At 38.3% G+C, this 17,440-nt stretch overlaps 1 protein-coding gene across 1 annotated transcript in view; it reads left to right on the forward strand.

Annotated features, from left to right (window-relative positions):
* Positions 1–2,807: 2,807 nt before the first annotated feature.
* The window catches only part of CDON (cell adhesion associated, oncogene regulated), a gene marked incomplete at its 3' end in the record, with an annotated part of 55,932 nt that continues 41,299 nt past the window's right edge, over positions 2,808–17,440 (forward strand). Inside the window, exons 1-7 of the mRNA XM_079707480.1 lie at positions 2,808–2,898; positions 4,431–4,703; positions 5,980–6,126; positions 7,019–7,162; positions 7,821–8,108; positions 9,963–10,232; positions 13,393–13,746. Coding sequence (XP_079563606.1) covers positions 2,823–2,898; positions 4,431–4,703; positions 5,980–6,126; positions 7,019–7,162; positions 7,821–8,108; positions 9,963–10,232; positions 13,393–13,746 — 1,552 coding nt within the window. The 5' untranslated portion in view covers positions 2,808–2,822. The remainder of the gene's footprint in view (positions 2,899–4,430; positions 4,704–5,979; positions 6,127–7,018; positions 7,163–7,820; positions 8,109–9,962; positions 10,233–13,392; positions 13,747–17,440) is intronic.

A 17,440-nucleotide genomic window follows, 5' to 3' on the forward strand; every position in this document is an offset into this window, starting at 1 on the left:
GAACTGATAGTCCACGATGTAGATAAACTTGAGTTTGCAACTTGGAGATTTTGGAGTACCTGGTGTAGAGAAGTGAGCAGATCCTGGGAAATATTTGATTTATTCAAAGCCATACTTAGGGTGCCTTACTTTGTATTACTACCCAGTTTTATCAATGGTTAGAATTAACCTTTCTTTTCACAGATGAGTGCACACGTAGAATTCTCATTTCTAAAATGTCATTAATGTAACTCTGGCATTACATTTTGTTGTATTCTGTAGTCAGATTCTGTGTCCTGGCCAAGCAGGAATGTAGGGGAGAATTTGTCGACATAATAACCACTCTTTGGATCTCTAGCCTAGCATGGTGCCTGGCATACAGTAGGCACTTACTTTATGTTTGCTAATTTTTGAAATCATATATATGAATGAATAAGTGAATGAAGGAATAAAAATATAGCTAGGTTACACTGAATTCAGTAGAGATAACAGTTCTCATTAAACACTACTCTCTAAGGTACTTCTGGGAATTACGTTACATTAAGGTATTCCTTTCATTTTAAGAAACATCAAGTGCCTCTTTTCTGCTAGGCATTAGAATTTGCAAAATTGAATATGACATCATTCTTGCCTTCAAAGAGGACATAGTTATGTAACCAGATAAATTGCAGAACACAGTAGGGAGTGCAGTGGTAGATAGTGACCAAGATGTAGAAGTAGCACAGAGAAGAAATGAACCATATCTGGAGGATGGCATGGACCTTGTGAATATTCCTAATTTATTTATCTTGTTTATTTTCCATCTCTCCCACAGAATGTAAGGTATACATTTTTGTCTGTTACTTATTTTTACTTATATATATATTTTAAGTGCTCTATCTCCAGCTCTTACAATCGTACCCATCATATAATAAACATTCAATAAATATTTGTTGCATGAATGAATAATTTTCCTTCCAAAAGGAATTTACCAATTATATTTCACCGATGAGATATTATAGTGATTTTTATGCACATCCTTGCCAGTGCTGGGTTTTGTGAAACTTTTTTCAGCTTTGTAAATGTGTTATATTATCTCTATATTAAAAAAACACATAAACAGACATTTCTATGGCTGCCATCCATCCATCCCCAGCAATTCTCTCTATTTTTCTGCTGTCCTTTTATAGCAGATCCTTGAAGGAGTTTTCTGTGCCTGTTTCTTCATCTCCTCCCTTCCCATCCTATCCTGAACTGATCAGACTTTTGTCCCTTCTCCACTGAAACTGTTCTTGCTATATCACCCATGGTTTTCTTCATGGCTTTCTCATGCCATCTTATCTTACTCTATTTCTCAGCAGTGTTTGAGATGAGTTGATTATTCTCTTCTTCCAGAAATATTTTCCATTTTTCTCCCTAGATGCAACATGCCCCTGGATTTCTTATTTTTTTGGCTACTTCTTCTTAGTCTCCATTATTACTTCTTTCTCCTCTATTCAGTGTCTAAAGGTTGGAGTATCTTTCCTCCTCTATCATATTTTCCTTAGTGCTCATCTAGTGCCAAGGCTTTAGTACATCTAAGATCTGCATTTTCAGCTCTGACTTCTTTCCACAGCTCCAGACTCCTATATGCAACTGTCGACTAGTTACTGGTACTCAGATCCCTCACAGATCTCAGACTTCCCGTGGCCAAAGCACAGCTGTTGAGCAGCCTCCTCTTCAGCTGTTTTCCCCTCTCCAGTCTTCCCCATTTCAGGAAACAGAACTTTTACTTATTCTGTTACACCAAAAACTAAGAGTTGTCTTTGATATGACTTTCTCTCACACTTTTTATCCAAGCCTTCAGCAGCTTCTGTTGGTTTAAGCTTTAGAGTATGTTCTGAATCCGGTGATTTTCCTCAGCACCTCCACAGCTGACTCACTGAACTAACCCACCACGTGCTCATCTCTCTCCCCAGCGATCTCGTAACTTCCCACTTGGTCTCCCTCCTCCATCCCTGCCCCACTTCAGTCTAGTCTCCATCAGCCAGTGATCTTCTTAAAGCATAATGAGATCCCATCACTCCCTTCTCTAAATCCTCCAAGGGTCTGCCATCGCATTTAGAATAAATGCCAAAATCTTCAGCGTGGCCTTTGAAGCTGGGCAGGATCTAGCCCAGCTTTCCTCTGTGCTCTTTACTTGGCTCATCCCACTCTCACCACAGTGGTCTTTGGATTTCTGCAGACAAACTCAATCCCCACACAGGCCTGCCCCTGGTATTCTCTGCACGATCCATGAGTCCCACATCTGAAAAACGGGAAGGAAACCAGGAGTACCTAACTCATAGGGTTGTCGTGAAGGTTCAGTTAATATATGAAAAGCACTGAGATGGTGTCTGGCTCGTACAAGCACTATATAAACGTTAGTTGTTATTTTGTTGTTTTTGTTATTGTTTCTGTTTTAAGGAACATAGAGGAGGAATGCATTTTAGTTGTGTTGAGTTTTAGATGGTTGTGAGATGTACAAAGAGAAAGGTGCTAAAGGCCGTTATATATTCATTTGGAACGGTTGGTTCTGTGTAAAATGTGTCTTAGTATCTTGGAAGAATGAGCAGAATTTCTAACTTTAATTTAACGTCTAGAGATTAGCTTGTGAATTGGGAAGATGTGGATCATTAAATGCCTTGTATTTGACGCACTCTATATAGAGCTTTCAAAATAGAGGGCAGCCACTGTGTTCATAACTCTGGCTATTCAGATAAAAAATTTCAACTGTTTTTGTACTTTAGAATTTCTTCCTTTTTTTTTTTTGGATGTCTTTTAGTAAGCCAAGGCCTGGATTTTGCTCTGGAAGTCTGTCCCGCCCACTTCTGTAATCTGGCGATATGCATCCAGTTGCTGGACCCTTACAGACACTGCTGTATGTTACTCTCCCGATTCTGTGCACTTCCGTGAGTCCAGGTAAGAGGAGAAGAATGGTAGTTTGGGCCTGAAGCTTTTCCTCATCTTAATCCTATGAACAACTTCGACTTTAATGCTTCGACGATAGTAATGGTTTCTAAAGACATTTCTAAGATTTGTTTGACCAGTGGAATGATTTTAAAACTTTGCTTCATTAAGCAATTTAAGGATCTCTTAGTAGTGCTTCTGGGCACTCACAGGCCTTCCCATCATTGTCCTTATAATTTATTCCTTTTGTTGCCTTGAAAATAAATATTTTCCGAACATGCTTTTTTTCAGTGAGGATATGTTACAAATCTCTGAGTTTGGAAATTATGATAGGGATAAAATGCTGACTACACACCACCAAAGAGGAATTTTAGAATCCGTATGTAAGAGTACTCAACTTGGAGTGAGAGAACTTGGTTCAAATCCCAGGTCTCTCATGACCTTGCCTAATTTATTATCTAACTCTGGGTTACTAAAAAGCTTAAAGGTGTTTATTATTAAATGTATATATATGCCTGAGGCTAATTCATGGCCCATATGCATTTCTTTTTATTTTAGATATGTGTGAAGATTTATATAGGAGTATATACAAATACGGTGATGTTTATTTATTATCTTTGTTAAAAATACTATATAACTATATTCAACTTAGTAAGGGAAAATTGATTTAGTGGTTTTATTTGTTTTTTTTTTTTTTTTTTTTTGGCTAAATAGCAACCTCAGATTCAGTCAAGGCATTTCCCTTAATCTTTATTTCTGGTAAAATATCCTATAAAAGTAGATTCAGCAATTTATTATTTTTTTCTTTTAACTATTTTATTACACCAGATTATTAGTATTCCTGTCCCCCGCCCTCATTTTTGGGTGGAGGAGAGAGATCTGTTGTGATACTTGAGCGCAAGAACCCCTCTCCCCCAAGTTACTGGAGGAATAGACATAACAAATGAAACTATTCCAAACACCAAATAAAGATATTACGATTGATACCCCATTTATCCTCATATCCCCAAAAGGATAGACTTTGTATTTCAGTGTGGCTTCCTAACTTTCTACTTCTGCGTTCTTAAAAGTTGAACATTATTTATATTAAAGGGAAGTAGTCAAATTATTTTGAGAAAATAATTTGCTCTTAAAGTCAAATCCTGTTGGTAATATGGAAGAGAATTCTTTTTATTTTGAAAGTCATCTTCTCTTTTTCAGATTCTTAACTTCCATTTTTAAAAAGCTACTTCATTAAAAGAGCAGTTTACCATTTCTCATTTATAGAATTAGTATTTTGCTTTATTTATATTATAAGGATTCTCATCTATGCTGCCCTAATTGTTAAGTTCTACATTGGTATGTTGCCTTATTTATTCCAAAATATAAGAATGTTCCTAGAACTCTTAAAAGCTCTAAGGACCATAACATAAAGTAAGGGATTGCCTTTCGTTGTGTAGATTCAGATGAAGTGTATTAAACGTGCTCTTCTTTCTCTCTCCCCTTATCTCCTCTTCTCTCCCACTCCCCCCACCCCTTTGCACATGGGGACTGTTCCCTTGTAGACTTGGCACCTTATTTTATTTCTGAGCCATTGTCTGCCGTCCAGAAACTTGGTGGACCTGTAGTACTGCATTGTTCTGCTAAACCTGTGACTGCTCGTATCTCATGGTTGCATAATGGAAAAAGATTGGACAGAAATGTGGAACAGATTAAGGTTCATCAGGGGACATTGACTATCCTTTCTCTTAACCCCTCCCTTTCGGGTTATTACCAGTGCATTGCCAACAATAGCATTGGCGCCATTGTGAGTGGTCCTGCAACCATATCCACTGCAGGTGAGTCTGATTTTGTCCCTGTTATAGATGCTTTTTTCCTGAAATTACTGTTAATACTTGCATTTTTTTGAGTACTTGGAGGATCATGGGCTTTGGGGTAAGACATGTATGCGTTCTCATCCCAGCCTTGACACTTGCTGTGTGTTTAACCTGGGGGACGATACTTGAGCCTTGCTTAGTGTCTTCCTTTGTAACAAGGGATATGGAAATTATTTTGTACAGCATTAGGACAATTTTCTAACGTGAATCTGAATTTCTTTGTGAGTATTTAAAAGTCCTTATTATCAACAACAAAAAAAGCTGTTGTCTGCTTTGACAGTTATTTCATGCAGTCCTTTATCTTTTTTTTTCACATCTAATTGTTTTATTTGCCTTGATTACAGAGGGATTTTCATTTATTTAATTGAAACCAGGCTAAAGAAGTGGGGTAGAAAAATAACTGTAAAGAAAGGAATGTTGAGTATTGAACTTATGGAAAAATCTGGTATGTGTGGTTTTCTTAGTAAGTTTGAGCCATCTGCCTTTCAAACGGTGATGGCTTCCAGTAATGGGAAATGTCTTTGTGAGGGCACCCCTATTTACAGAACAAATCTGGATTCCCCAGGAGCAGTGAGTTTGTCATAACTGAGAAGAGTAAATGTTTTGGTAGAGCTGTGACCCATGGACAGCTCCAAGCCACACACCGGAGGGCTGAATTCCTAGGGGCAGGCTGCAGAGTGCTTTCAGCACTGGCAATAATAAAGAGCCCTTCCATGCAGGCTCCAGCTGTAGTCAACTTAAACTGAGAGAAATTGAGACCTAGTTAGTATATTCAGGTAGTTCAAACGATACACTGCTTTTTTTTTTGATATCCTAGGTTCATTCTTGGAAACCCTTTTATTGCCATGTGAGTAGCTACTAACAGAATAAGGATGCATAGGGAAAGTGAGTTTTGATGAGAGGCTGGATTAAGAAGGATTTATCTTGACAGAATGGGAACAATTAGGCTTTATAGTTCTCCCTAATGTTTTAAGAACAGTTTGCTTGCCTTGTAGTCTCCTGGAAGCATTGTCTTCTGGAAAAGGGTGCCATGACTAAGCCCCAGCTCTCAACTGTGCACCTCTACCCCAACTGCTTTCTAAGATAAAAAGATCCTGCTACTTTGGGAACTGGGATTACCTGCCACAAATGGCCATGGTGCAGATGTTGTTTCTAGTTTTAAAATTTCCTTTGGGAAAGAGAGTTCAAATTTACATTTATTTATTTATCTATCTACTTATTTACTTATTTCTTTTAGTTCTTGGTGATTTTGGTTCATCAACAAAGCATGTTATTACAGCAGAAGAAAAAAGTACTGGTTTCATTGGCTGCAAGGTGCCAGATAGTAACCCCAAAGCTGAGGTGCGCTATAAAATCCGGGGAAAGTGGCTGAAACATTCCACAGGTGAGACCTCTTACAACAAGCCAATGGCACCCAGAGAACAAATGTGATTAACCAACTACCATGAAGCTCTGTGTGCTAGGGGCTGTAGACACAAAAATACATAAGATATATTGTCTCTACTATTGGGAGTCAAGTGGAGTAGTTTAGACAAATGGTTACAGTATGAAATAGAACATAGTATAGAAGACAGTATAGAAATGATTACAACCCTGCAACCCCAAGGCTCACTCCTTCAACTCATTCAGGAATCTACTCAGGTATCCCTTCCTTTGAGAAGTTCGTCCTCATGGCACTATCGAAAATAATATGCTGTGTTACTCTGTCCACTTTATTCAGCTTCATTTTCTGTAGCACTGTGTTATATGTATTACTGTTTGCTTGTTTGTCATTTGTCCCTTTCTCTGCCACCTTGTTCCTGCATTGGAGCATTGGCAGCATGAGTGCAGGGCTTGCTTTATCTGCTTGCTTCATTGTTGTATCACTTGTGCACAGGCCATTGTTGGCAGAAAATACGGTCTCGGTACATATTGTTGAGAAGAAATGAATGAAGACGTGAATGACTACTGGGTGGTCAGTGCTGCAGGCAGGGGTTTGCCCAAAGTGGTAGCTGTGGTCACTGTATCTTTGTCTAAATATGTTTCTTGTGCTGTGGTGTTCTCAGTGAGATCCGTTGTCTTGGGGCTCTGATGGGTTTGATTTTGTTACTGTAGTGCTGTTGACTTTTTTTGTTCTGCCTTGACTTTCCTTTTCCTTCATTTAATGAATTTTCCCTGATTGCTTATTTGCTGCTCATGTCACATCTACATTTAAAGCATAACTATCAACCTTTGTTAGTTTTAACTTGTGTCCTTCATAAAGAGAGAGGCCTAACTGCATTCCCTTCCTTCCTCAGAGAATTACTTAATCCTTCCATCAGGGAATCTTCAGATTTTGAATGTATCCTTAGAGGACAAGGGATCATATAAATGTGCAGCTTTTAATCCTGTCACACATGAATTAAAAGTTGAACCCATTGGCCAAAAGCTCCTTGTGAGTCGTAAGTATTTGGGGGAATCGTGGTCACTGGGAAGAGTCCTCAGAAGCATTTCTCATAAAAAGTTGGGAAGTGGGAGTTCATTTTTCTTTCAGGTCCTGTTTGTTTATCATGAGAAAGTCTTTACATGCATAAATGCATTATAGCATAGTACTGTATGTGTTTTAAAAATATAATGACTTTTTAGAAGAGAATTTTGATCAAGATGACAGGATAGAATTCATGTGGAGAACTTTGCCCTTTGCTCAAATAAAAAGAAATTAATGAGCAAATATCACTTTATATCAGTGGTAATCAAATTGGTAGCTAACTGTGAATTACAATTTATCTGTTCTCTTTGAGATACGATAAGTCATAGCTGATGTTTAGCTTAGGGTGGTTGAGTTGTAGTAGCACCAATAGTCAAAGCATAGTTAAGTAACAGTCCACATACTTGTTGAGAAATTCAACATTTCCAAACCGCTAGTTCAGAAGTAGCTCTAAAGGATCATCAAGGCTTTTAAATTTAATTCTCAACTGAAAATGATTTAGTTACCAAACAGGACCTCATAGTGTAAAGAAGAATAAATGGGAAGATGGGGAAGCTCACAGCTTTGCTAAGGAAGAGGGTGGAAGTGAATACATAAGAATAATGATTTTTTATTCTCCCTTCTTTCTCCAGGCCCTTCTTCAGATGACTTTCACATTCTTCACCCTGCCCTTTCACAGGCATTAGCTGTTCTCTCTCGTAGCCCTGTGACCCTGGAGTGTGTGGTAAGTGGAATCCCAGTTTCTCATGTGCACTGGCTGAAGGACGGTCAGGACGCTGTGCCAGGAGGCAAGTGGAGAAGGTTGTATTCGCATCTTGCCACGGACAGCATTGATCCGGCGGACTCTGGCAACTACTCCTGTGTGGTGGGAAACAAGTCTGGAGACACCAAACACGTGACTTACGTGGTGAATGTACTTGGTAAGATGTTACTTGTTAAGTGTTTTTTCAAGTCAGGCTATTTTTCTGGTCTAACTGATGTTTGAGTGGAAGCTCTATTTGTGAACCATAAATGGAATAGAGACTACCTAGAAATAGCTACACCAGTACCAAAATGAGCTTCATTTTTCTAAAGGACTGCTGAGTTGGGCAGTGTTTCTGGGTGGCACAGAGCGTTTCACCTGGGATATTCTTGGGAACCTCACCCCCAATCTGGTTACACAATACAGTAAGTCCCCCACATACGAACCTTCAAGTTGCAAACTTTCAAAGATGCGAACATGCGTTCGCATGTCCAGTCACGTAAGTTAGTTCATGTGTCTGGTGTACACTGTCACATGTGTGCATCCTCTACAAGTGGCTGTGCTTTTGTGTACTGTACAGTACTGTATAGAGTACAATAGTACAGTATCTTTACTTCAAGCCCGGGATGTCCTGAAGCAAGTGTAAAAGCAGCGGTGATGTAGCTGGTTCTATACTATATAGCTGATTGTTAGTAGGGTTCCTAAGCTAACTTTGTTGGACTTACGAGCAAATTGAACTTACGAACGCACTCTCGGAATGGAACTGGTTCATATGTAGGGGACTTATTTACAGAGCTGGTTCTTCCTCCTCAATGACGTGGAGGAAAGAGACTGGAATTCAACAGGATGGAAGATTCTGGGCTGTATCAGTGTGTAGTGTCCAGTAATCGTAACTAAGACAGAGTACTGACTAGAAAATGTCATCTCAAAAAGAAATCATTTCATTTTACTTTCCCTTTTGGAATGCTTTCACTATAGCTGGCTCATAAAATTTGTGTTATTTTCACCCATATTTCTATATACACTATTTATCTCAAAGCTATTCCTTTCTTCCAGCTACCTATCTCAAAAATGTTTTCCTTTATCAAAACAGATTTTCATGAAAACTGGAAAAAAAAAGTTTTCATAGTAAATATAGTTTTTGTAAACCTTCTGCACCTGTTTATGTGAAACAGTGGCCTGACATACACTGGAATTAATATAAGTGTATGGCAAGTGGGCTTTAAAATTTAATGATAATTAGGACTAGATTAATATGCATAATCATTTAATCTGGGCATATGTTACAAATGCCGGTACATGATGTACTCTGTCCAGGTAAAAAGTGACTTGATGGATACTAAAGGGAAATTTTTGCCCAGAATACATGTAACCTCAAAGCAGAATTGAGCATAAAAAGAATTTAACTTCCAAATAAGCATTCTTCTGTTTTGGCTTTTGTGTAGTGTGAAATCCAGGGAAATGATTACTTTATTTCAAACAGATCACCTGGAACAAATGCTTAGAGAAGCCAAAGATTAGAAACTCTGCATGTATGTATGTGTGTGTGCATTTGTTGGGTTGGTGGGGGGTGGTTAAGTGGGAGGAGAGATCTATAAAAAGAGGCTATAATGTTTTAGTAACATGATTTTCCTATTGGAGGAAAGTAAATACATTTCTAATTTTTTCTTGATGACCATGGTGGATGGGAGAATGTGAGGAAATAATACAATTCGGTTTCAACTATTATTATTATTAATAGAGAGGAGAGTTTGTATGACTCATGTGATAATTTAAAAAGTACATCTTGAGGGCTAGACTTTAATTTATATATTTTTATTTATTTTATTTTTTATTAATTTTTTACTGGAGTATAGTTGATTTACAATATTGTGTTAGCTTCTGCTGTACAGCAAAGTGAATCAATTATACGTACACATATAATCCACTCTTTTTTAGATTCTATTCCCATATAGGTCATTATAGAGTACTGAGTAGAGTTCCCTGTGCTATACAGTAGGTTCTCATTAGTTCTTATTTGTTTTATTTTTAGAACATGCTTCCATTTCTAAAGGACTGCAGGATCAGACAGTGTCTCTGGGTGCCACAGTACAATTCACGTGTGAAGTTCATGGGAACCCAACCCCCAACCGTACCTGGTTTCACAACGCACGGCCCATTCGTCGTTCCCCACGACATCTAACTGTGGGAAATGGATTGAAAATCAGGGGTGTTACCATGGAAGATTCTGGGCTGTATCAGTGTGTAGCAGATAATGGGATTGGATTTACGCAGTCTACTGGGAGACTGGAAATTGAAAACGGTAGGCTTTTAGGTCATGTAATCATAGGAGATTTTACTTTACAGATGGGGTTTTGTTCTGGTTAAAAATTAAATCATTTTTACAAAAAAGGAAGTAATCCTATCACCATAACAGCAGTGTTCATTTTCCATGTTCCTTTCTAGTTGCAGGTAGGCATTTCCATGAAGAAGCAACCTTATTTAATCACGCTCATTTAAAAATATTTTTTATAATATTTTTTCAACAGATACTACATAGTTTTGAAAAGGCATAATTTTGAAAAGCACATGGTAAAAGTCTCACTCATGTTCCCCAGCCAGCCAGATTTCTCTTTAGAACTAAATAGTTTTATCATTTTCTTGAATATCCTAGTATGCATGTATATAATCAATTACATATAACATGTGAGCTTGTGTGCATTTAATAACAATGTCTGTTTTTTTTAACATAAATGGTGGTAGCATTCATATAAATTACCTTGAAGTTTTCCTTAAAAATTTTTCCTTGAATTTTACCTTAAAAATTACCTTGAACTTTTCACTTCACATATATCTTGGACATCTTCTCATATGGTACATTAAAGAGTATTTTCATTTCTTTTTAAAAATGGCTGCTTAGTCTTCCATTGTATACTTGTGGTGATTTGACTAGTACCTCATTGATGGCTGTTTCTAATCCTTCACTATTACAAGAAGTCTACAATGGATGTCCTTCTACATAGATTATTTTGCACATGTGTGAATATCTCTAACATAAATTCCTAGAAATGAACTTGCTGAATCAAAGCATATATGTCTTGGTAATTTTGATATATATCATTGCTCTCTAAAATAGTTACTAGTTTTCACTCCCACTAGCAATGTTTCCACATATCCTCACCAAGGCATGGTGTTGTCAAAATTTCTGTTTAATCTTTGCCAATCTGACAGGTTTTAAAAAAAAGTACCTTTTGATCTATATATTTTTTATTATTATGAATGAAGTTGGGCATCTCATCATGTGTTTATGAGCCATTTGAATTTGCTTTCCTGTGTATTGACTGTTCATTGTCTTTTGCCCATTTTAAATTAGGTTGTTGATCTTTTTTCTTATTTATAGGAGTTCTTTATATATTAGGGAAATTAATCTTTTGTCTGAGAGTTATAAATATTTCAAATTTCAAAGAATCAGGATGGTAGAGACCAATTCTCTGAACTTGGTGCAATTAATTTAGATGTTAATAACAAAAAATAATTTTTAAATGGCATGTATTTGGAAACTTAGAATTATAGTTCTCAATAGCTGGGTCAAAAAATCATAATGGAAATTTAAAATTCTTTCAATGATAATGAGTGTCAAATTGTGTGGGATATAGGAAAAAGGAACATAGAGTTTATAGCCTTAAATGCTTATAAAAGAAAGCTAGTAAAACTGAAAATTAGTGAACTAAGTAAAATAACAGAATAGATTTAAAGAAAACAGAAGAAAGGAGATAATAAAGATATGGGCAGAAATCAATTAAATAGAAAATGAAGATAAAATAGGATCAGTAAAGATAAAGTTTAAGTAAGGAGTTATCCCAGTAATCAATCAGAAAATTTAAAGTATTATTCATCCTACTTAATGAATAAAGGAGAAAAACAATATGATTATCTCCATAGAAGCAAAAAAACATCTGACATAATTCAGTATCCATGATAGACACTCTTAGGAAAACAGAAATAGAAGGAACTTTCTTAACTTGATAAAGAGTATCTAACAAAAACTCACAGGAAACATTACTGTTAATGGCGAAATGTTTAAGCATTCCCTTTAAAGTCTCTTTTAGTTGTCATCATAGCAGAGATTCTCATCAGTACAGAATGACAAGAAAAAGAAATGAAAGATGTAAGGATAAGAGAGAAAGAAAACTCAATCGTTATTCATTCACAGATGCTATGGTTGTCAATATAGAGAATCCTCAATAGTTTGTTGGCAAATTGTTAGAAATAATAAAAGCTTTTAACAAAGTGGCTGGATAAAGACCAATAAACAAGAATGTTGCCTTTCTATGTACGAGTGTATTAGCCAGGTTTCTCCAGAGAAACAAAACACAAGAGGATATATAATTTACGCATAGGAGGAGATTTATTATAGAAACTGGCTCACACAGTTATGGAGGACAAGTCTGCCATCTACATACTGGAGAAGGAGGGAAGCCAATGATGCAATTGAGCTGTGGGAGGAGGAGTGATGGTATAAGTCTCAACCTAAGTCCAAAAGCCAGAGGTCCAGGAGCACTGATGTCCAGTGTCCTAGGGCAGAAGAAGGATGGCTCAGCTCATAGAGGGAATTTGCCCTTCCTCTGCATTTTTGTTCTACTGAGGCCCTCAACGGATTGCATGGTGCCCACCCACATTGGGGAGGGCCATCTGCTATACTCGGTTTACCAATTCAGATGCTAATTTCTTCTGGAAACATGCTCACAAACGCAGCTAGTTATCTGGGCATCCCTTAGCCCAGTCAAGCTGACACAGAAAATTAACCATTACAATTAGCAACAGACAGAAAAAGTAATTTAAAAGACACTCTAAAAGAAGAACAAGAAAGTGGGGACCTTGCTTTACCAGATATTAGAACATACACAAAAATCTATAGTAATTAAGACAGTGTTGTATTATTGGTGCAGGAACAGACAAATAGACTCTTGGAACGAGACAGAGACCACCAAAAAGGATTTGCACTAAGGATTTGACTTAGGTGGCATTGAAGATCACCAAGGAGAGGATATCCATTTCAAGATTTGATGTAGGATAATTGGCTATCAAAATGGAGAAGAAATTAAATCTCTTAACTCACATTGTACACAAAGACAAATTTCCAGGATTAAAGACCTATATATGAAAGGCAAAATGGCACAGTTTTTGAAGAAAATATAGAATATTTTGAGAAGCGAACTAACAAGGAAGGAGATATCTTTGTTCTAATCATTACTATTATCATTACTACTTGCTAATGACATTGCAAACACTGTTACTTCAGTGAATGCACATGTTCACCACACTGTTCTCCATGTAAAACACTGTTTAGAAACACACACATGAAAAATGTTTCTAAGACAGCTACTTGCGCATGACACAACATTTATGTAATAGGATGAAATTATTTTGCATTGTAGATACTATAATGTTCTTAATTTATGTGAATTACTTTTTTTTAACAGACAGTGGACTCAAGCCTGTTATAATCACAGCACCCACAAGTGCAGAGGTGGCCTCTGGAGGCTCCGTGACTTTGTCCTGCAATGCCACCGGGGTGCCGGTTCCAGCCATTCGTTGGTACGACAGGCATGGATTGATAACCAGCCATTTGTCTCAAGTTCTTAGATCTAAATCCCGAAAACCGCACTTATCAAGACCTGGGGGTTCTGACCTGGAGCCTGTGTACTTCATCATGTCCCAGGCTGGCTCAAGCTCTCTATATATTCAGGCTGTTACTCGGGAACACTCTGGGAAGTACACCTGCGAAGCTGCAAACGCACACGGCACCACACAGTCGGAAGCCGTCCTCACTGTTGGTGAGTTGTTATTAGTATCTTTTCCCAGGTGAATGGTTTCCTTTGATAGTAGGGGATAAAGTGATTTGAAGTAGATTTTAATGAGTCTAGCAACCTCTAAATATATATGTATTTACCAACAACAGTGAAATGTAGAATTGCATTTTTTGGTATTTGGCCTTCTGCGAACCAGATGAACTTTGGTCTCCACTTCTGGTGGGTTTGTTAAGCTTGTAGTTGTCCTATAGGACACTTTCATTTGGGAGCAAGCCCAAGGTATGACCTCTTTGGGGCATTAATGCTTTTGGTTTTCTAAGCTGAAAATATCGTTGCAGATATTTTTTCAGGTGGGCCCTTAGTAAGGATAGTATTCAGTCTAAAGAGTTGGCTTTTATTGGGAATGCTGAGTCATGTGTACTGTCAAACCACACCCATCTGTATATTTGCCTCAACCTTATTCAAAGTTATTGTTCTAATAGGGTGTATAATATAATATTCTTTTTTTTTTTTTTTTTTTTTTGTGGTACGCGGGCCTCTCACTGTTGTGGCCTCTCCCGTTGCGGAGCACAGGCTCCGGGCGCGCAGGCCCAGCGGCCACAGCTCATGGGCCCAGCCGCTTCGCGGCATGTGGGATCTTCCTGGACCGGGGCATGAACCCGTGGCCCCTGCATTGGCAGGCAGACTCTCAACTACTGCGCCACCAGGGAAGCCCTAATATTCTTTATATTTTACTGATTTTGGGTGATGATGACTTAATTTGGAGTACTGGTATATAGAATATCAGTATTATTCAAATTAATTCAAATTTGACTTAATCCACATTCAAATCTTATATCAGTGGGCATTGGTGAGGGTGCCCTACTTATAGGGCTGGTGTGAGGATTCAAGGAGTCTGTACCTATAAAGTGCTTAGAATGATGTCTGGAAGTAGAATGCCTTCAAAAAATACTACGTATTAAGTTACAATTATTACTATCTAATTATTATTAAATTATAATTATCCCTTCTGGTAGTGTTTAGGGAAGAAGAAATAGTTACTGATACTAGTAGACCTTAATAATCCTTAAATAAAGAAGGTAGTTAAGTGTTGCATAAATTTATACACACATATGGATGTGTATATGTATGTGTACGTGTGTGTGTTTATGTATCTGTTCTGCTAAGCAAAAATAGGAGTGGCTCTGCTCAGTATTGTTAGCCGTAAGACAGCTGTCATGCAGGCACTGCTTGGGTATCATTTGGCTGAAGTGATTTTCTTTTAAATTTTTTATTTTTAAAAATTTATTTATTTATTTGGCTGTGTTGGGTCTTCGTTTCTGTGCGAGGGCTTTCTCTAGTTGCGGCAAGCAGGGGCCACTCTTCATTGCGGTGCGCGGCCTTTCACTGTCGCAGCCTCTCTTGTTGCGGGGCACAGGCTCCAGACACGCATGCTCAGTAGTTGTGGCTCATGGGCCTAGTTACTCCGCTGGTATGTGGGATCTTCCCAGACCAGGGCTCGAACCCGTGTCCCCTGCATTGGCAGGCAGATTCTCAACCACTGCGCCACGAGGGAAGGCCCTCACTTTAAATATGAGAAATCTGAAGCCCTTAGAAGATATATAACTTGTTTAGATTAGATCTTTCTAGATCTTTAAGATCCCCATCACTCCCAGGATTTTATGTCTTGATAAATACCATTTTTTATGTATAGTAACCCCATGAGCTACATCCTACCTGAGTGGTCCTTCGTTGCTTCTTTTACATGCTCTATAGTAATTACTGAAGTCTAGCTGAGTCTGTTAAAGCTCAGAACAGCACATAACAGCCCACTTCTTCCCATGGGAATCTGAGCTTATTATTAAATTCTAGCATGCTGGCAGCCTTTACTTTATTTGTTATGAAGGGGGAAGTAAGCAAGATGACTCTCTCCCCCACCTTTTTTTCTTTCCAGAGACCTTGGGTTTTTGAGGTCCTGGATGTACAAATATTTGTAGAGTGAGTTGTAACTTTTCAAAACTATAATGGGAGTTGGCCTGGGGTCCTAAATAGTTTAGGGTGGGGTTGCTGGTTTGAGTGGTCACAGTGGGAACAACTTTGGCAGATCTGGTTCCGTTCCCTGTTGAACTGGTTTCAACTCAGAGTCATTAATTCATAGACATTACCATAGTTATAGTACTTAGAAAGCCAGAGTTTTATCAATCTGTTTTCCAATTCAAAAAACATTCTACCTTAAAAAATGCTAGATGTCTCTTCTGACCATTTTACAGAGTTATTTTGAAGATAAATTGAGATCATGTACATGAAGAACCTTTGGAAAATACTGTGAAGGCCTTATGAATTGTATCTAGTATCTGTGAGTGCTCAAATTCTGTTATTGGGAATAGTAGAAGAAAATTAATTGAATCCCCTTTCGATGAAAGTTATGGAAAACTCTCATTGCAGCCTGAACACAAGTGGAGTTTTGATACTCCTGCAGTAGACACAGGCTGTAGCATAACATTTTTTCTCATGCCTCTGTATAAACTGAGGCGTGTGGTATTCAAACTCTTCTACAGCCAAATACCACTTCCCAGGGGTGACCTGCCCAGAGGATCCATGAAACACTAATGATAAAAAGGTCCTTCTCCACTGCCCTAAGCCACAGCTAATTGCCTCTACTTGCTAGAGTCCATCTCTTCATTAACAGGCTCTCGACCACACCCTTCACATCCAGCCCACATTCTGACTCACTAGATAAACACGACTGTTCCAGGAGCAATATTTGGAAGCTGTCTCAGTGAACTTAATTAGTTTTCTTCTATATTATTATCCCACTAGCTTCTTGTTTTCTTTGATGGAGGATGCTTCTGGGACACCTTTTCTCTCTTTTAAACAAACAGAGAACCAGAGAACCGACCTTCCACTGTTAGTCCTGTTTTTTGGTAGGTTCTCTATGAAACTGCAGTAGTTCTCCTAATACACTCCCACCTTTCCCCAGGAATCCGACTTCATTGTGGAAAAGAAACTCTGCCGTTGTTTCCTCAGCTCCCTTCCTCCACAAAACTAGGAGACTTTTCATTGCCAGTATTAATAGTGCTTTAGAGGAACTAGGCTGTCAACCCTCGGGTTTTATTGTGCTGGCAGTTCATTTGTTTTCATAAATTGCTCTCTCCTCACCATACATACTCACCCACGTCCCCTCCCTCTCCCCCTCTCCCTCCCCACCATCACCCCTCTCCACGGCTAGCTTGGGCATCTATCTGTATGTGGCAGCACTATAGTAGGGGTGCCAGGCCTTCTTAAGGCTTAAGCCTGGAAGAGGGCAGCCTCTCTTGGGCCTGGCGTCGGTTAAAACGAGTCACAGGGCAGCTGGGATTCAGCGTGGGAGGGGACTGCTCAAGGGTGTGAATATTGAGATATCTTTGGAGACTAGCTACCCAGTAGGTAATAGCCTGACTCTTGACCTTTTCTTTACTATTTATTTTACTTTGTTCCCAAGGGAATGCATGACTCCTTGTGTTTCATTTACCAACTAGAGTTAAAGTTGTTCTCCAACTTAAAATCTTCTGAGGTTACGCTAGCAAATTGCTGTTGTAAAAGAGGAAATGCTGGTGTTGAGCAAGGAAGAATGGCATCCTTTCAGCTACTAAACCCCTGCATCATAGAACTGATTTTTCAGACAATTAATTTGCTCCTTCATGAATAAGAGATGGCTACTGGAGATTAGATGTTTCCATGAATCATAAATTGAAATGTT

The sequence above is a fragment of the Hyperoodon ampullatus genome (genome assembly GCF_949752795.1).
Source record: "Hyperoodon ampullatus genome assembly, chromosome: 7".
Classification (NCBI taxonomy): domain Eukaryota; kingdom Metazoa; phylum Chordata; class Mammalia; order Artiodactyla; family Ziphiidae; genus Hyperoodon; species Hyperoodon ampullatus.